Here is a 21,082-nt window from a genome sequence, read left to right as displayed (position 1 = left end):
GGCTTGGAACCTAGGGGAGCAGAATCTAAACTTATCTACAGACAGTAATGTGAGACTATACAGTTACAATACACTCGGATTATTTAACAACAACAACTCTCTACAATACTGACTACAAATAAAATGATATTTGCAACCCTGAGCTAGTTTGCCGCCGATCGCTGCCGAAATAACACGAAAGTTTAGGAGGGCTGGACATCAATTGCTAAGTTGCTGTTCAGTGGAGCATCGAAGGCGCTATTGGGCGTTAAGAGGGCGCTTGGTGGTTGCTATAAAGTTGTTACAATCTTGTCCGAAAATGACCATATAGACTTAACAGTGAGGGTAAGGGTAAACGAAAACATTTTACTTTAAATGGTGAATGAAATACAAAAACTAATAAAAAACTGAAGTCTATTCACGATAAGTGTGCACTCTTTTTTCTTGTACCTATAACTTTTGAAGGAATTCTTCAATCTTTATAAATTTGGTATCATTGGAAAGATATTAGTCAGTGAAACAATTTGAAATAAAAAAATCTTTAAAAAAGTTCTAAAAGTGAAGATGAAAATGAAGAAGAAGAAAATAAAGATCTTGTAGAAAAGTGCTATAACTATCATTTTCACTGAAGTGAATCCTTGATCATCGAACGTCATCACTGTGAAAAAATTTCTCAAAAATAATCATTCAGTCAAAAGATATCAAACAAAGTTATAAGCTGATTGATGTCTAAAAACGCTGTTTTCTGCAGTTTTTTGCTGTTTTTTGGGGTCAATCACTTATTAACTTTGTATCATAACTTTATATTGAATAAATATTTTAGTAATTTTTTTTTCACAGTGGTGACCACCTAAGATCAAAGAATCTCTCCAATGAAAATGAAAGTTATAGCACTTTTCTACAAGATCTTTATTTTTTTCTTCTTTATTTTCATCTTCATTTTCGGAATTTTTTTGAAGATTTTTTTACTTCAAATTGTTCCACTTACTAATATCTTTCCAATGATACCAAATTTATAAAGATTGAAGAAGTCCTTCAAAAGTTATAGGTAAAAGAAAAAAGAGTGTACACTTATCGTGAATAGACTAATTAGTGTTTACTTTATTTGATTGACAGATTTATTATAAGAGGTTATAAGTAATAACCGACTAGTTTACTAGTCTAGAGTATTATAAGAAGTTAGATCCATTGTTTAAAGCACCGAAGGGGTTAGATCCGAAACGCTTGGATAGGAAATGAAGCCATCAAATTCACGTCGTTTTCACACAAATACCAGATTGAAAGTAAAATCCATCATTATATTTAAAAAAATATGTCGCACGAAAACAAATAAATGGCTAGATTCAATCTTTCATATTGAAATGACGCAAATCTTAAGGTTTTACCTTTCCTTGCTTGCGGGAAAGGTTAAAGATTTCTCTCTAGCCCCTTCACCCTAGTAAAAAATCTTCCACATGACTTTAAACTTAATTGTTAAGTCTCCTTGATCAGTGGAACGTTCTAATTTGTTCCAAAGGGGTCACTTCAGCAAAATGGGGTACAAAGATGCACTACACTTGTATCGATAGGAAAACATCTGACATTGTAAAAGAAATTGTGAAAATTTGTTAATTTCCCATTTTTGTTGAATATTGAGGATGAGCTGGAGTTTTTACAAGATACTTCACTAATTGGTCATTTAAAGTGATAGAGATAACGCGTTCTTTAGAAAAAGTAATAAGATTCATTTATTACATCATAACGACCAACCAAATCAAATAAGAGCTTGTAAAAACTCTAGCTTGTCCCTATTGATGTCGTGTCACTGACCCTAGTTCATTATTTTATATTAACATGTGAATGTTTGTTTGGATATTTGCACATGTGACATTCAAAGTAAAAATGGACAGATTTTAATTATTTGGTTAAAGGAAAATAATGAATTTTTAATCATGTTTTAGGCTGATCAAAAGTGGCACTCAGTTTATGATTTTAATGAGTGAGTTTTTGCAATATAAAAACTGGCTGAGTTGAGTTTGGAATTCATTACTTTTTCAATATAAAATCAAGAAAGAAGGGCAATAGTCAACAAGAGTTTTGAAACATGGCACGACTCATTACTTTAATCGGGTTTTTTTTGTTATAGCATGTAAGTGTTTTATAATTTATTACAGGGTTAATTCCAATTTGTGATTAGGTTTTAACCATCCAATGATATAAGGGGGTCACTTTTCAATAAAAAACTGTTTCCCGTCTTCCGAATTCCGGGATGGGTCGATACCTAAACGACGGCAGGTACCGCAAAAAAATGGTTTTCGCAATCAGATTCTTACAGTGCAGCCCTCGAGCAGTGAAAATATACTCGTACAGTGCATATATCTTACCTAACGTTTCTGATCCTTACATTGTAGTTTGATTCCATATCTTATTTTGATGAAGCCAGCTGAAAATGAGCCTCCGATCTTGACACAATGTGCATAAAAAATCAAATTGGGTGCGAGTCAAAACCAAAAAGATACATCAGCGATTTTTACTGCAATTCAGCAGTCCCCAAACACACCCTTACATTGTATCTAGCTAAAAAGAAGACCTTTGCGTTGCAGTGCACTCTATTACAAGTTACACCTTAAGAGCGGCACATACCGTGGGTTGGACCATATCAGTGTCCCCCGGGTCTGAATTTAAAATCTTTGTTTAATGATAAAATATTGACTGCAGGAAGATCATACAGGTACAACTTACTACTTTTAAATATTTTTTTCTTCAGATGCATCATGTACTTGCGTTGACAAAAACAGGAATTGCAAGGCTTGGGCTTACGATACACGAAATTTCTGTCAGAAAGACCAATGGGTGATCGATAACTGTCCTTTTTCTTGTCGAAAATGTACTCCAAAAAATTGTAAAGATACAGCCCCAATTTGTAGGTATACTGGTAAAAGTGATTGGTGCTCCAAAGATTGGTTTAAAAACAGATGTCCTAAGGGATGTAAAGTTTGCTAAATATATATTCTAATATTTTTAAAAATAAAAACACTTAAATTTATATATTTATTCAGAAAAATAAGCTTTATTCATTCATACTATACAACATGTTCAATGAATCTATAATAAATCGTTTGAAAACTTCCGCGAGTAGCAGCAGTTGGCTTGAAATACAATCCGTAGGCTATATTTCGTTTCTTACTACTTTATAGAGTCAATCAGCAATAAACTTTGTTTGATATATCTTTTGATTGAATGAATACCTTATCGGCCCTTTTTGCGCCGGCCATATTTTAACGCCGGCCCTTATTCCGCCACAGCCTAATTTTGGGCTTACACTAATTAGGGCCGTAAATAAGGCCAAAAATTGTAAAATTCGCTATTCAGGGTTTTCAAAACAGTAAGTATTAACTAAAATTTACATTAAAATGTCAACTTTCAGTATTAAACTGTTAAATTCCATCGAAAATCAATGAAGTTTTAGACTTTGAGTTAAAAATAGCTAAAGTTTTCATCCTTTGATCATGCCTAAAATCCTTTAAATTGAGAAAAAATGGGCAAATATTGAGGCCACTTTTGGGTAAAAATTGCAAAATTAACACCGGTCTTTATTACGCCACGAGCCCAAAAATAAGGCCGATAAGGGCCGGCGTAAAAAGTAGCGAAAAAGTATTTTTTAAATTTTTTTCACAGTTATGATAATCTAAGATTGAAGAATCACTCCTGTGAAAATGGTAAGTATACCACAATTCTGCAAGAAGTTGATTTTTTTCTTCTTCATTTTTCAGTTTCATTTTCTTTTTTATCAATTTTCATTTTATAATATTCCACTAACAAATATCTTTTCAACAAGCACAATTTCACAACTTGATTCAGATTCTATCAAAAGTTACAGCCATTTTCGTCTCAGCTGCAAATTATTTTGAGACAGACTTTAGTACCTTCAGTCCTTTAAACTTATTGCGGCAATTACATTACATATTAATGGTTTATCACATTTTTATTTTGATGAAAAACCGAAGCTTTGCTCAATGAAGTAAAATCCCCGATGGGCTAGAAGCGAATCTTTAACCTTTCTCAAGCATGAAAAAGTGAAGCATTAAGATATACGCCGTTAATTTTGTCGACGGATTGAATTTAGTGGTTTCTCGGTTTTCGATCGAGTGGTATTTTTTTCTTAATCCAGTGGCAAATTTGAATTTCAATCCGATATTTGTATAAAAGTGATGCGGGCTGCAAAGGAGTGTGCAACTTTGGTAGGATTTAGAAGCTTCAAATCCTAAGTATGAGATTCGCTACTAGCCCTTTTGTATCCTAAGTATCAGAGGTCGAGTTTTCTTTAAAAAAATATCAACCTTTGACGACCAAGTGTAAAATCTTTAAACATCCCCTTCTCACAGACCCACTGGAAAATTTGGTCAAAATATCGTCTCTGGTGGAAAATCATCTTTCAGTTTTTGTCCCCACTGAAAATAATTGAATAAAATCAATCATCGCTGCAAAATATTTACTATTTTTCCCATTCTTACTGAATTTTCTGACTTAAAAACAAAAGCATTAAAATCCCCAGCTGTAAAAAATATGGGGATATCAATCCCCATCGAGTCTCAGTCCGTTATTACTATCGGGTCTATGAGAAGGGGGCGTTTTTATCGCACATGTGTCAATATAATCACTGTATATAAAAAATCAAAGATTAAGATCAAATGTTACCATATTAATGTCTAGTAGGCTGTATCAGTATGCATGCTTACTATTGACGAATTCCCCAGAAACCTCTAAGTGTAATTGAAATGATTTTCTTTCAAAAGAAATCTTCTACATGATTCCCAAGTGTATAACAATAGACGATATCGGATTTAGATAAATGCAATGCATTCTGGTTTCTAGGGACTCTCAAAGGAATTATAATCTATTATAATTGGTCTATTATAATTCCTTTGAGAGTCCCTAGAAACCAGAATGCATTGCATTTATCTAAATCCGATATCGTCTATTACTGAAATTAATTATGGTAATGTTACTTCAATGGAATAGAAATAATAGAAATGCTTTTACTTTTATCTACGCTAATTACCTGCTGAATAGAATCGTGATTAATCGGCACAGGTCGGAATATGAATTCGACATGTGATTTTTATGGTAGCCCTTCGGTCTTTTACTTCATTGGCCTTACTATCATCAAAACGGAAAAAAAGTGATGTATGTTTTACTAATTTTAGAGAGAACGCATGTTTTGGTAATTGCACTGGTACTGCTTACATTGATCACAAATTTGTTACGAAAATTACCACCAAAGCTTATGGATGTATGTTTGTTATTTCGTTAATTGACGAATAGGTCGAGCATTAAATGTACTGATCACAAAACTTCACGGCTTTTTCGCTTTTATTGATGCGGATGCTAAATCTTCATTAAAACAAAAGTAGAACTGGAACGATAAACTCTGTACACATTTATTCATCATCTGGAGAAGGCTAACACTCTTTCTATATAACATTTATAAAGTTTCGATTATAGACTCTCAACGCAATGGACTTTGTTTGAATTCCAAACACTCTCAGGTTGGGTTAATAGGAACAAATGGCAAAAGAACTGAGGTGTAAGACATTGCCGTGTTTTGTAAATTGACCGTTTTTCCATTTTTTCAGTATTTTGAAATCCTAAAATTGGTTCAGTATCGGAAATGGATCTATTTTTAAGTTGAAATCTCGCTAATGAGGAGATTTCATCATTAAATTTCAGAATTTTTGCAAAAGGGCTCAAAAAAGATATGAGTATTGAAATTAATTCAACTTGATGAATGTCGTCCGAATTTCGGGAATCAAAACAAAAAGCCTACCAACTTTACCTTCCCTTATGAAATTTAAATACGCAGTGGCTATACTAGAAATATGTTCGAAAAGCGTTCATTCGGATTTCAGAAAACGAGGGTTTTTAAAATGTATTCAAAATAGTGAGAAGTTTCATGGATCTTCTATCAAAAATATCTATGTGACCCCCGGGGGGGGGTGTACTTAGGTAAAAATGAATGATGGGTATGTGCAAACAGTAAGGGTCGTTTTTTTCACCTTTCAAAGTCTCTATAAGGGTCGGAAAAATCAGAAAGTCTTAAATTAGTCTCTCTAAGGGTCGGAAAATTCAGGAATATTTGGAAATTTTTTGATTTCCAGAGAAAAATTTGTAATAAAGTCTCTCTACTAAGGGTATGACTGTTTTCAAAAATCAAAAAAAAATTGTAATAAAGTCTCTCTAAGGATATGACTTTTTTCAAAAATCTATAAAAAAATTCAAAAGTCTCTCTAAGGGTCACCTTTTCCGCAAAAATCAGTCTCTATAAGGGTTGGTTTTCGGAGGTCCCATCCGCACATACCCCTCATTCGCCAACCCTAGTACCCCCCCCCCCCCCGGATGTGACCCAGCAAAATCTCCCCGATCGACGAAAAACCTAAATGTCCCTGAACCAGAATAACCAATAACAAGGTCTTATATATTCATTAGTTGAGACATCTTTAAAATATATTTTACTTAAAGACTGATATGATACATCTCTTTATTTTTGACAATTTACAAATCACGAACGTATTGTTTGATCCAAGGCAAGTATTTGTTGACTGGAGCGTAAGCTGTGTAGTATTTACAATAAGTGTAAACATAACTAGCAACGCCATCAACTTGCCATGAACCATCAGATTTCCTGCACATCAATGGGCCACCAGAATCACCACGGCATGCATTAGGTTGTTGAGAGCCATCGGGTCGACTAGTAAATCCTTTACCCACGCAAACAACTTCTCTGTTGTTATGACAACCTCTGTGTGGAGACTGGACAACTGGAAGTTCAGCTTGTTGGAGACGACTCGGCGAGCTTCCTGGGTGACTTGTGGTTCCCCATCCTTGAAAGAGAGTATAATCGATAAGTTATTAGTTTGCGTGTTTACTGGTATTTTATTACAATCTACTATAAATGAATAAAACATCTTAGTTTATTTAGCCTTCTCTAAGTTCAACCTGTAACGACGTACTATAAGAATTGTAAACAATTAAATTACACTTTTTAAATAATCGAAGATTGAGAGGACGCATCTTCATGTTAAACTAAAACAGACTAAAAGGTGTCCTAAAAAAGTATAGAGTCGTACCACTTCTATAGAAAGAAATGTTCTTGTGCGTGTTTCACTAAATTTGCAACATGTTTATCAAAGTTTCTCTCTGTGTCATATCAATTGTCATGAGACATCTTTTATGAATAACTTGTACAAAAAACAATTCTCAATAACTTTAACGTCATTAACAAAATTGTAAAGAAAGTTATAATTCTTTTTTATCATAATTACTGTTGTAAAAACAATTATTGTGATGGTATTATTTTCTTACATTTTCTTAAACACACACAACAACCTTCTACTCGGAATCATGTTCGAACTCGATACCATGTATGTCATACTATACGTCTAGTTCTTACAACTTCTCTGGGACTATATTAATGAAATAGGTTTTCTTCAATAGAAATTCCAAGTGTGTAACAGTAATTACCTACCCAGTCATTAATAAATTTTCAATCCTCTAACGTTAGCTTAATCGTTTACTAATTCTATGTAGAGAGATATGCACATTTATTTTTGAAATAAATCTCTTTCAGTGAAATTCTTTCGCGTTTCTTATTTGTGATTTGATGATAGGGGTACAGCCTTTTCATGAATGATTGCTATGGGTAACTTTGTGATCACTGAATGCGCTCTGAATCCTGATTTTCTGTCATAGTGTAAGATATGCTTTCAAATGACTCATAGTCCGAATAAAAAAAACCCAGTCTGGAAGCCTTTTGTTTCTTTTCATTGTTTCTTACTTGAACTTGCGTTGAGAGATTAGATTGTTATGCTCACTTTTCGATCATGTGATTAAACTTTAAACCAATCCCAAGAGGAGAGCTTGGTAACGTGATCAAAAACCTAGCAAATCGATTTTTATCTTTTGATATTAACCAAGGAAAGCTAACAAAAGGTTTAATCAATGATCTTCCAGACCAGGATTATACAGTTTCTGTGTAAGAATGGAGCTTTTATAAACACTAAAAAATATCAAATTAACTTGTCTCATGCAAATGTCTTTATAATGTGCAAAAAGATGTGCTTACCAGCAATGAAACATTTGCTTCTTCCTCCAGCTGGTGGATAGACTCCTTGTTGTGGCATACAAGCTTTGACAACACGGTCATTCAATCTGAATGGAGTTGATAATTCAATCAAAGCAACATCAGCAAAAAGGGTTCGAGAATTGTAGTTTGGGTGCATGATGACTCGTTTTGCTCCAACTTTCTGTTGAGTACCTTCACCGACATTTTTGTTGTGTGCACCAGCAACCATTCTGAAATACCCAGGGTTGTTTTGTTTTCCAGAGACACAATGGCTTGCAGTCAAAACCTTAAGATAATGAGAAAGTCTTGTTATGCTATCAAGAAAAAAATTCAAATATAGAGAGAAAAGTAGGTGTGACAACTCCAATCTGAAACTAAATTCGTTGAAGGATTTTTCTTCCGGTCCGAGATTACAGCACTGTGTGGGAGTACTCGACGTTCATCTTGGAGGCTAATTTCACCTGCGAAAACCTATGTCACATACATAAGGAGAATTAGTTTCCAACTAACATCCTAACTTGTCATTGTACTTTAGTGGCCATTAGGTCTCTTATTAGGACTCATCTGTTCGTATGTATAAAGTATATGGCAACCCGGTGACTCCGAATCCTTACTTGGAAAGTGGAAATCATGTATAATCTTGAACAATTACAAAAGTCGTCCCACCGGACTAATTTTTAATGTCTTAAACTATTGTTTTTACTATCAATTTTTTTTCCCAAGAGCATTTTATTAAAATTCTTTCATTCGTAACGGTTTGCACATTCTAGCATAGTAGTGAGGTTAAGTAAATCGCTATAATCACGACGACGGACGAAAATGTAACAGGCTGGTGAGTTTCAACCAATAAAATTTCGTATTTTCACTAGCCTGTTACATTTTCGTCCGTCGTCGTGATTATCTTGGTATACTTAACCTCACTAGTGTATACATCTTACGAGACAAAATTTGTAGAATAGTATATCTGTAACCTGAGATCAGATTGTGGTTGTTTTCTGCCCACCACGCTGAAGCTCTAAAGGGATGGGTGAAAACATACAATCTGACGAATATGCAATCTCGAAATCGTAAGGGCCGCGTTCGTCTAAAAGGACTGGGAATAACAACAAAATTGTGTGATTGTGTTTATGAATAGGGCGCCGTATCAGTTTTTGACTTTCTGGCGCACAGCAAGATTCTTGTTTTAAAATTTTCCGCGGGAGGACTATTTTCCTCAGATGTATAATTTTCAAGTACCTTTAGAGGTTTACCGTGCACGTAAAAAAATTATGAACAGCTGTTATCAGGTTATATATCTGATGATCGCACAAGGCGTGAAACTGACAGTAATATATGGATTTTAAATTTTAGCAAATGAAAATATATGTATCAAAGCTCTATCCAGTGTATCAAGCACTGTTTCAACATTTGTTTTCAACAATGGTATAAAAGTAAGACTATAAAATTTACCCAGTTTGGTGTCAAAATAGTGGCACCGCAGAAATGGAATCCACTTGAGCTTTGAAGAGATACGATCCATGGCCAAGCTCCAGGTTTGGCTTCAACACCATTGACAACACGACTTTGTGAGACTTTTGAGATTCCACATTGTCCATTTGAGCCACCGTTTCCGCCAGGACAAGTACCACAAGTTTTCTTACAATTATCCTTGACGTATCTGTTTGTTTGACAGTAGCTTGCCCAAGCAGAACAACTACTATGTCCGTCGGAGCATGCATCTAAAGGGTAGTTGAAAAGTTATTCTTCGTTAATTGTCATTGGCCGAAACAACCATCTGTTTTACCTTTCAATGTATTAGAGCTTGACAAAGACCTTCACAAAGATAGGGATCTTTTTAGCACCCCCAGTACTTGCTAAGGTTTTATTAAGTTTGTTTATTTTGCACAAAATCGTGACTTTTCTTAGTGTTGGGTGCATGTTCGTTGATTTATATCAGGAGCTACAACAGTAATGAATTTGACTGTCAAAGTGTCAAAGGATTCTTAACTTGACAAACTATGAAGTGAAAGATCTGACAAAAAATTCAACTGTATGAAAAACTTAAATGCAACATTAACGTATCTTCCTCTCTTTAAGTTTCGTGGAACCCCTTAAAACACTTTCCTAAAAACGTATACTGTGGACCCACATGCCTCTTGAGTATTGATCAGTCTATAAATGTATATTTGGCCCAGCTAGCTTTAGCGTACTGGGCCTTTCATTAGCATTCTGCCCGGTGTCAGTGTGTAACAATTTACTAGGCGATACGCGTTTTCATATATGGCGTTTTCAAGCACAGGCTAATTCAGATTGTGAAGGATTTGATTGGCTGTTAGAACATGATTGACAGAATAAAAAACAATTGAAATCGTCTTTATTGGTTAAAAACATAAAAGGAGAAAATACAATTAACTATTAAAACTATAACTATAAGAACATAACAGATGTAGTGTGTTTTAAGAAAAACAATGTAACAAACCGTAACAAACCTTCTTCTCTTTAGGAAGATGTTCTTTTAAAAAAAAGTTGTTTTTACATTTCTCTATCATGTGAACAGTTCAGTTGTTCACGTGTTAGGAAAAAAACATCTCTGTATATAAGATTTAAATATTATGAATTATTTCTTATTGTTGTAAATAAGAGATAGCCGAATGGTCTAAGGCGTCTATGGCTTGTATAAGCGACTCCAGGTTCAAATCCCCTCTGCTACTCAAGTCTTGTTCAGCTCATACTTTTATTCGCTGGGCCTTCATGCCCTCTGGGCTTCTTGTTTTTAATTGATGAAGGTATGCAATACTCCAAATGGAAATTTTATTTATTCTCTAGCGAAATATTCATGAGATGTAGATGAGTGAACAGGGTTGTCTTTAAACTTGGGAATTATCATCGAATATCTAGTCGATAAAATAATTCGAACTTACATGCAACGACGATAAGGCATCCTAAGGCAGCAACTAAACGCAACATTTTTTCTTCTTCTGTTTCGCCTGGTTAACTTCTTTCAATTCTTTGATAAAATGTATGAAAATCATGCATTTCCTTCGTTTTTATACCGTTCCAAATCATGGTAATTTTACGCAATCCAGCTGATTTAACTTGTTGGCTGATTTAACTTAACATCTAATTGATAACTGCTCTATGTATTTATATGTTGCGTTTTGCAATAACTTGAAAAATAACTTCAGTTTGCCGATGTAAATTGTTAGAACAGCCTTCTCTTTGGTTAAACCCTATGTCAATAGGGTCAAATTAATTTGAATTTTAATGAAAATTTAATCGCAAATTGAGCAAATATTAATGAAATTTGAAAGAAAAGAACTTTTTTATTACCAAATTGATTACGAACCTGAACAACAAAGTTGTTCCAAAAATTGAAATAAAATTTGAGAACCTGTATACATAACCTTTCAAAAGCAAAGTAACATATTAAAGTAGAATTTGCTTGAAAGGGGACAGTACTCTGTACCAGAGTGTATCTTACGTTTATCGCTTCGTATTATACTCTGTGCGCATTGTCGGTTTGATAAAAAATTCTCGTACGCATAGGGGGGGGGGGGTTGTTTCTGTTCGGAGGTCAAATTATTGGTAATAGCTCCTGAAATAATAGAGCTTTTGCCATGAAGCTTTCTGTAAATTCCTAACTTTTATTTATCTTCAAAATGAAAAAAATTGACACTTAAAAATTTTCACACCTTGAGCTTATGACATTTCTGACAGTCAGGTGTCATAAAAATTGACACTTTTCCAATACAAATTAATTTTTTATGTCAAATATATCATTTAAACCGTAATTTTTTGAATATTTAGGATAAAATAAGCAATGTAAACTCAGGCAACTTTTTTCTAAAGCCTTTGTTAGAATACAATAGCTATTTATAAGTACAAAGGACATTTTCGGTTTTTGCTCATCACTTTGCGCATGGGTTCTTACACGGTTCTTACGTTGAAATTCTATTGTTTTCATCCTAAAAGCCAAAAAGCTCTACTCCTTCCCTAACAGGAATTATCCCGATTCCGATTTTGAGGGATCTTACGCAGGATATGGCGGGATTTTGAGGGATCTAAAATCAAACATTTCCCAAATTGTACACATAGGGCTTTATTGACCCAAAGAATGGGGTTCTTTTAGGAAACTGAAAAGCATTTGCTAAAAAAATTAATTTTGGATTTCCCCGATTTTTAAAAATTACTCTGAAGTAATTGAAAATTACATTTTTACCATACCCTGAAAAATCACGGCAAACTTCTTCGGAATTTTGAAAATCAGAGTCCTCGTACCGATAATCTCCACATTCTAGGGACCTAGAACCTGATAATCTGACAAAATCTATAACTGGTAATTTATTCCACACTCATTACGTTTTGCTCTAAATGACGATCTGACCTGATTTGGCTGAACAAACGTTCAAAAATGCTTTATTTTTTGCTTTAAAACGAAAACATGGCTCCATAAAAGAATCTACTTAAGTTACTGAGGTTAGTATTCTTGTAATAGCCGACTTGTGAGCTAACCAGGAAAGGTATAAGCTTGAAATTTGACATGGATCTTTCCATCCATAATGCCTGCCAGCACCCAAAAAATTATAGCCTGAAGCTTTAGCATGTTCACTGTATTTTCCATAGAAAATAAGTATGTCCACTGTATTTCTCTAGGAAAATGACGTATGTTCACTGTATTTCCCAAGGAAAATGAAGTATAACGTCCCTGTTTAGAAAATCAACTCTTTTTTTTAGAATATACCTTTAGGTTAGTATTCTTGTAATACTGCCGTTTCAGAGCCAAAGGAGGTAAGTTACAAATTTTCAAAAAATCTTTTTTTTCAAAAATCATGGTTTTTTGACCTGCTCTATCAGATGGTGTTACTAATTTTCATTGAAAATGCCTATTTCAGACTTGCCAGAAGAGGTATGTTACAAAAATTCATAAATTTCTCATTTTAAATGATGAAAAAATGTTTTGGAAGTGAAAAATTGGAGGTAAGTTACAAAATCTGTTTAAATAAAAAGCTGTAAGTAACAAAGATTTTCCAAAATTTTGCTTAAAAAGATGTAAGTAACACATTTTTGAACAAAAAATGAATTAATCAAAATACTTTCAATAAGATCTGAATAAATTTTATGAAAATCGATTCTTTGCTAGATTCTTTATATTTAGTGTAAAAATTGTTACTAAATGGTCAAAATTGAACATGCTGACACGTTTTTCTTGATTTATTCCAGATCCAGAATATTCAAAAATTGTTACATACCTCCTTTGGCTCTAAAACGGCAGAATAGCCGACTTGTGAGCTAACCAGGAAAGTTATGAGCTTGAAATTTGACATGGATCTTTCTATTCATAATGACTGCCAGCACCCAAAAATTTATAGCCTGAAACTTAGCATGTTCCCTGTATTTTCCATAGAAAATAAGTATGTCCACTGTATTTCTGAAAGAAAATGACGTATGTTCACTGTATTTTCCAAGGAAAATGAAGTTTAACGTCCCTGTTTAGAAAATCAACTCTTTTTTTTAGAATATACCATTAGGTTAGTATTCTTGTAATAGCCGACTTGTGAGCTAACCAGGAAAGGTATGAGCTTGAAATTTGACATGGATCTTTCCATCCATAATGCCTGCCAGCATCCAAAGAATTATAGCCTGAAACTTAGCATGTTCCCTGTATTTTCCATAGAAAATAAGTATGTCCACTGTATTTCTCAAGGAAAATGACGTATGTTCACTGTATTTCCCAAGGAAAATGAAGTATAACGTCCCTGTTTAGAAAATCAACTCTTTTTTTTAGAATATACCATTAGGTTAGTATTCTTGTAATAGCCGACTTGTGAGCTAACCAGGAAAGGTATGAGCTTGAAATTTGACATGGATCTTTCCATCCATAATGCCTACCAGCACCCAAAAAATTATAGCCTGAAACTTACCATGTTCCCTGTATTTTCCATAGAAAATAAGTATGTCCACTGTATTTCTCAAGGAAAATGACGTATGTTCACTGTATTTCCCAAGGAAAATGAAGTATAACGTCCCTGTTTAGAAAATCAACTCTTTTTTTTGAGAATATACCTTTGGACCACTTTAAATTTTTCGAAAGCTTGAAATCGAAAGAAGTTTATTCACCCGAAAGCAGCTAGCCTGTTAGACGAAAACCGCTTTTTTATCGCGATTTAACGTCTGTTACTTTTTGCCGTGGAATCGAATGTTCTTGGACGGGAAAGTCCGTCCAAGAATTTCTCTCCGGCGCGGCGTATTTTGCCGTGACTTTGGACAAGTTGCACTCCATTGCATGTGCTTTTTTCTGATTTTTAAGAAGTCATTGCATTGCTTCGAGCGGTAAAGTTCAAATAGATTTTCGAACTTTCGAATTTTGGGATTCGAATATTGAAAATTGTTTGAGAGAATTTTTTTTTGTTTTGAAAAGTGATGGAAATTTTTTGAAAAGAAACGAATCGAATAAAGAAGCAGTATAAGCTGAATCTGTGGAAGGAGGGGAAAGAAGATGGAAATTTTATTATTGCATCAACAACAGCAGAGTTGTTGGGTTATTTCCATAACAGGATTGAAGAATCTCAGAGATTAACTGTAAACATGGTGAATGAAAAATGTGGTCTCTGATCGCTTGTTTGAAAATTTTCCAGGAATAAAATGGTGGAAAGTTAATTGACATATGATTGAAAGTAAAGTGAAACGTGATTGTATTCGATTCTGAAGAATTTAATGAATGTTGCTGGGCATGGAAATGACTTTCTGCAGCTCTCTCTCTGCACCAGTGATATTGACAGATCTTGAAAATTGTCGAAAATATATACTATTTTTTATGATTTTGCTCTAAATTTATGCGCTGCAGTTGATACAATGACAAAATGTTTCTAAATTTTTATGTGAAGAGTTTTGTCCTGTATAATCAGAGTTAAGGCTGCTAATTCATTTTGAATTCCTGAGCTCTTTAGATTAAAAACTTTCAAATTTCTCAACTTTGGAAACTAGAATTAGATAGCCAGTAAAAATTGGAGGTTTTGCTTTGAATTGTGGAAGGAATCTCCTTTTAAATTTTGTTATTTTATCTAACTTTTCTTTATATTTACATTAAGATTTTGCATTCTTATTCACAACTTTAGAACTTAGTCTTAGTACTATATAATGATGTAACAAAGATATTTTTCTATCAATGTACCTCTGAATCTTAAAATTAAACGAGATCGACTTTTTTTCCATCAAATACTAGTCTTGGAATCCTCATTATTTTACATCCCTGTTTCAAAGACGGGGTGTTGTTCAGAGTTTTCTAGATTTAAGTTTTTTTTCTGCAGGGAAGAAAACCTTTTGAAAAATAGGGATTACCTTTCTAAATTAGGAGGCTGTTGACTATACAATTAAAATTGGAGCTGCTTGAAGACTTTTGAAACTTTTTCTGCTTCTTTCGTTATAAAGGGGTGTAGTATATCAAAATAATTTCAAACAATCAATTTTAGCTCATCAAAACTTCATTCCGATCCCGAGGATTCTTTTTCTATTGATTTTATGCACCGATTTCTAAAACTAAGACTAGATTTGACATCGACGCATAACCTCTCCATGAAGAAATCCTTCTCGATTGTCCATTCCAGTCTTCATTTTAGAGTTCCGTGTTTTCCCGCCTTTATCCTTTATCCACTCCGCACGGTATCGACGTCACCCTCCATCGTATTGCGATAACTTTCGACAAACGCTTCAAAGTGTAACTGACCATAAAACAAAGAAAAAATTTGGTTTGTGGGAAGGCACTGGCTAGAAAGCAGCCGGCGAGGACCTTTTTTTCCGATGTGTTCTGAAAGCATATTTCAGCTAAAATTTTGATCTGTTCTGATCAGATCTTCGAAAATTAATCAGCTAGAAATGATGATGTTTTCTTACGAGACAGGGGTATAATCAAGGTCTTCTAACGTGTTCTTGTTGCCTAGGTAACCCTAGAAAGCTTCAGAGCACATCTTTTAAGGAGACAGGGGTATAATCAAGAAACAATTTATGTAATCTTGTTGCCTAGTAACCCTAGAAATTTTCAGAACACATCTTTCGTGGGGAAAAACAAATATCTTACAAGTTTGTCTTGGTGAACTATTTTTCCTAGCTTTTAGAACACATCAAACCATAAAGTAGTGATAAGTTTAACAAATAGTGCGATAAAGATTTTCTAGAAATCAGAACGCACCATTTGTATAAAAAAATTGAAAGGTCATAACATTTGGTCTCCTAGAAGATAAGAACACATATTTCTAAAAATTCGCTTCGCCGGCTGCTTCTGTTCACGTGTATTGAGGAAAGGATACAAAAACAGCCAACCAGAGGATACACTCCTCGTTAACTTTCCAAAATCGCCAATTTATCTATCGTTAATCCTAATCTAAGCTTATCTTAGAAAGCAACGTGTCAAAACTAAATGTCAACTCTATAGCATTTACACGAGGTTTTATATTTATTCTGTTTTGAAAATTGAACTGCAATAACGCTATTTGACAAAATTATAAATTGGGTACATACTGCTTAATCCAAGATATATATTTATTAACTGGCGTAAAAGCTGTGTAGTATTTGCAATAAGTATAAACCCAGCTTGTGACACCATCCACTTGCCATGAGCCATCAGATTTCCTGCACATCAATGGGCCACCAGAATCACCACGACAAGCATTCGGATATTGTGAACCATCAGGTTGTGGATTAAATCCATATCCAGCACATACAACACTCTGATATCTACATCCACGGTGAGGTGTTTTTACAATGGGCATTTTAACTTGTTGTAGAATATCTGGGTAGTTTCGCCCAGGATAATTTGTTGTACCCCATCCTAAAAAAATTGAAAACCAGTCATGAGGAATTAAAACGATTCTTTACATATAAATATGGTTTTGTTGGAATTTTACTTATTTTAACCAATTCCCTTGCTTCTACTCTGAACGAGAAAAGTAAAGTAAGTCTGGTGAGAGCAGTCGGAGGTGACCCACAGGCTCCTCTCGACCAAAGACCTTGTCCACCATAGCCGGATGCTCTACTACTGTACTACGGTCGCCGGACAAGTGTTTACAAGGTCTTATTGAAAGGTATAAGGTATATAGTTGTTTAGTCGTCAGTCTGCTGTCGGTAGAACTTCGACCAAGTTTTCAAGTTTAACACTTAAACCTTCTCCTTCTAAGCATTCCTTCACTTGTCTTATGATTCCTCAAGGAAACCTCTATCTCAATGATTCACAAGGGATTGTTTATGCATTCAAATGTGGATGGAAAATAGATTGGTTTTGATGGGTGACGATTTCAATTTTTTTATTTAAAAAATCCAGCGAGGAGTTACTGTTAAGTATTTTTCTTGGGAATGAAAATTTAGGATAATTTCTCGATGGGATTGGTATTAGATTTCTTCAGGTTATAACGTTATAACAGTTAACAGATTAAGAACATTTTCAGGCTTTGCGGACTCTAGAATACCCGATTTCTTAGAGAATTGGACAGAAATATACTCATGGAATGTTGAAAAAAAGAAGATGTTAAGAAAATTAAAACTCTGATGATTTACATCTGATGTTACAATCCCTCTGAGTTACATCTGATGATTGCTTAGAGCATGAAACTCCGAGTTATGGATTTTTAAATTTTTTGTTTTGAAATATATTTTTGATTGAAAATTAAAACTCAAAACTTTAAGAACATCCGAAGGCTTCAAAAATATTAGATGTTTAGATGTTCTTATTAAAAAAATGTGTACACACTGTGAAGTTGTTGACTTACCAGCAATGAAACATTTGCTTCCACTTCCAGCTGGTGGATAAACTCCATGTTGTGGCATACAAGCTTTGACAACACGGTCATTCAATCTGAATGGAGATGATAATTCAATCAAAGCAATATCGTTTCTAAGAATACGTGAGCTGTAGTCTGGATGAACGATAATTCTTTTAACTAGAACTTTTTGCTGTGTGGTTTCGTTATGATTCGTTTTGTTGTGCACGCCTGCTACCAATCTAAAATACCCGGGACTATTACGATTTGCAGCTACACAGTGACTGGCTGTCAGCACCTAAAAAATTGTTAAGAATGTTTCAAAGTTGGTTAATCCATAAGAAAATGTAAAGTGACTGAGTTAGTATAGTCTGGCAGAAATAAAAGTTGACCTTGAAAAAAATTCCGCGTAAATTTTCTTGGTATCTTTGGAAGCGGAATTTTACGAGGTTTAACATACTCAAAGCCTCACGTTGAGGCCCTTGGGGAAAAAAATTGGTAACACTAAGGACCCATTTTCGATATAAAATGCCTTGAAAAGTGCTATCTTTGCAATGGTAGGTGCTTTTTAAAACACTGAATGTATACCCTGTCTCAAAAATCTGGGGGGGGGGATTCCCAACCAAACATTTCTGGAAACCACAAGCAATTAAACAGTATCATCCCTGATATGAAATGGGTCAACTGCAAGGCATAAGCCTTTGGGCGAAAGCACATGGGGATAGCGCTGACTTTCAAAGACTTTGAATAGCTTTGATAGGTTTTTAGTGTAGCTGATGACCAATACACTGCTCAAAAACGTATATATTTGGGGCAAAGAAGTACACTTCAGACTTGATTTTACCAAAAGTTTTCCCAAGGGCCTCATCATGAGGCTCTGAGTATGATAATCTACATAAAATTCCGCTTCCAACGGTACCAAGAAAGTTTAAGCGGAATTTTTGTCTACGTTCACCCCTGTTTTATTGTATTTCGGCCAGACTAGTTGCCTAGTTCCATTCTTCACACAGGCGAGTTTCATATATTTTTGAACCTTTCTCAATGACCAGGCCTAGCGGAAGGAGGGAGACTGGAGAGACTTCAGCCTCCCCACTTTTGAGCAAATGAGCTTTTTATTCTCAAATTATTAGCAAATTTTATCTCATTTTGAGCCTTCAGCCTCCCCACTTTAACGATTGTTCTGCCGAGCCTGACGATTAAAATTTCATTGTCTTTATGAGCGCCGGACTTATTATGAAAATTACCCAGTTTGGATTCAAGATGGTACCACCACAGGTATGAAAACCTCGTGCAGTTTGAATAGAAGCAATCCATGGCCAAGCTCCTTCTTTTGCTTCAACACCATTGACAACACGACTTTGAGAAACTTTGGTGATTCCACATTTTCCATTAATTCCAGTATCTCCTGATATGATGCCAGCTAGAGAAAAAAAAAGTCAAGAATAACACTTTTGAAGTACTTTCACACAAGAAACGGGAAAAGCCAAAAAGTGTAAAGTTCTTGCTGTTAGCAGTAGCGTAGTCAAGAGGGGCGCAAAATTTGTGCAGAACACTATGAATAGATAATTACAAAATCATAAAAATCTGCTCTCCTTCAAAAATTTTGCACCCCTCTTGGCTACGCTACTGAAGTTAGAATTCAAATTCCATGAATGTTACGCTTTTCAAATCTTTCAAGAGTTCCACAACTCAAACCTTGATGTTTTAAAGTAACAACTTCAGCAATATCACAAGAGCTCGAAGATACTCACATATAAAAATAACGAGGAACACCTTTAATAAAAACATGTTTGGTTCTCAAAAACCTTTGTCCCCTGCATATAATGTTCTGTGAAAAATTCTAGTGTTTCTAAAACTATTGTCAATTTGCTATATTTCTCGTTTAATTTTTCATTTTTTTAAATATTACAAAATTGAATTGTATTCAAATAGTTGGTACAGCTTTCAAGGTGACCAACTATACTCTGTCAACAGTACAACGTTATTATGGAGATTTACTCCGGAATTTTCTACAGAGAAGGGCAACATTTCTGTTAGGCGAGACCAATTTAATTTATTGTTTTACGGGAAGACCTTCAGAAAAATGCGGACTGGTCGGTCAGTCGGTATAGTAATAATAAATTTCTTGAAATCTAGGATCGGAAGGTCAAGATCCGAAGATTTTGTGACGTTTTGAAGTGGGTATACTCCCCCCCTTCATTAATGTGCGGCTTTCGCGGGCTTTCGCGGGCTTTCGTGCCATTTGAATTGTGATATTCTAAATTCATCAAAGTTCTGGGATGAATTTACACTTTTTCAACTTGTTCCAATTAAGAATATCTTGGAAAAACTTATATTGTTCATCGTCCACCTTTTCAAATTCAATATTATTATTTTTTCGATTTTGGAAAAAACAGGGTCGGTCGGGCTCGTTGAACAATAAATTAATTTGGTCTTGCCTTAGAAGTCTACAATAATGTAAAAATGACTGTTTCTTTAACATTATGGATGTACTGTCCTGAATTTCTTTCATTTAGTGATTTTGTCCCAAAGGTGTTTTCTGAAATTGTGTTCTTCATCCTGTATGACTGTATCAAACTTTTTTTGCTGAAAGATTTTAAACAAGATCCCTAAAAATTATCAAAGTTTTTGCCAGGCTTTTCATTTTAATTTGCAAGACGGTGACACTTAAGCACTAGTGTATCCAACGAGGGGCACAGGAAGGAGTATTCATCAATCTTACAATAAATTTTCAAATTTTTATAGCAGAATATGAGGGTCTGTATAGTTTAAGCGACTAACCTTAGTCTTGGCTGACTTTGACCGTTGTAAGGCTTTGAAAACTTTTACATGTTGTCGCCGACCAGTTTTTACACATCTTTTATTCCAGTTTCAGCAAGTCTGTCCGTAAATGTGATTCAGAGTCTTGTACACTCCCGTTAGCAATAACACGTGGCTTATAACTCACTATATAATATAATCTATATATTAATAGCCGTAGTCTGTATGTCTGTTTGTGTGTCACTTTCGATTTTGCAAGCAATGTTTTGTTCTCGATAAGTTTGTTCTGATTGACAGATCGGATAGAGCCTGGTTTAGACTATATTCAGCCTTTGTTTTGAAATTTAAGGCCCATCTACATTTAGTAATTTTAATTTCTGCCCGGCTTTGCCCGATCCTGTTGTTCTCTTTTCTTGTGTTTGAAATGTTTTCGAATGTATTTAACTAGCCTGGATATCTAAGCTCAAAATTTTAGAAAAAACAAAATTTCTCCCTAGAGAATGAAAGTGAAAAC

At 34.5% G+C, this 21,082-nt stretch overlaps 2 protein-coding genes and 1 long non-coding RNA gene across 3 annotated transcripts; 1 reads left to right on the top strand and 2 right to left on the bottom strand.

Moving 5' to 3' along the window:
- Positions 1–2,016: 2,016 nt before the first annotated feature.
- Positions 2,017–3,119, top strand: LOC136818119 (uncharacterized). Its single transcript, XR_010848205.1, has 2 exons — positions 2,017–2,107; positions 2,726–3,119. It is a non-coding gene; the product is annotated as an uncharacterized lncRNA (long non-coding RNA).
- Positions 3,120–6,436: 3,317 nt separating this feature from the next.
- LOC136818056 (chymotrypsinogen A-like) lies at positions 6,437–11,090 on the bottom strand. Its single transcript, XM_067074420.1, has 4 exons — positions 10,981–11,090; positions 9,530–9,798; positions 8,081–8,366; positions 6,437–6,839 (listed from the first exon to the last, which is right to left on the bottom strand). Exons 1-4 carry the CDS (start codon positions 11,024–11,026, stop codon positions 6,511–6,513), a joined length of 930 nt encoding a protein of 309 aa, XP_066930521.1. The 5' UTR covers positions 11,027–11,090; the 3' UTR covers positions 6,437–6,510.
- A 5,399-nt stretch (positions 11,091–16,489) lies between these two features.
- On the bottom strand, positions 16,490–19,661 carry LOC136818058 (chymotrypsinogen A-like). The gene is made up of 4 exons (XM_067074421.1): positions 19,560–19,661; positions 19,053–19,228; positions 17,818–18,106; positions 16,490–16,883 (listed from the first exon to the last, which is right to left on the bottom strand). Exons 1-4 carry the CDS (start codon positions 19,594–19,596, stop codon positions 16,555–16,557), a joined length of 831 nt encoding a protein of 276 aa, XP_066930522.1. The 5' UTR covers positions 19,597–19,661; the 3' UTR covers positions 16,490–16,554.
- Positions 19,662–21,082: the final 1,421 nt, after the last annotated feature.

Source organism: Clytia hemisphaerica, unplaced genomic scaffold (assembly GCF_902728285.1).
Source record: "Clytia hemisphaerica strain Z4C2 unplaced genomic scaffold, Clytia hemisphaerica genome assembly, whole genome shotgun sequence".
NCBI lineage: Eukaryota > Metazoa > Cnidaria > Hydrozoa > Leptothecata > Clytiidae > Clytia > Clytia hemisphaerica.
The sequence above is the reverse complement of the archived record's forward strand: the minus strand, read 5'-3'. Positions and strand labels throughout refer to the sequence as shown.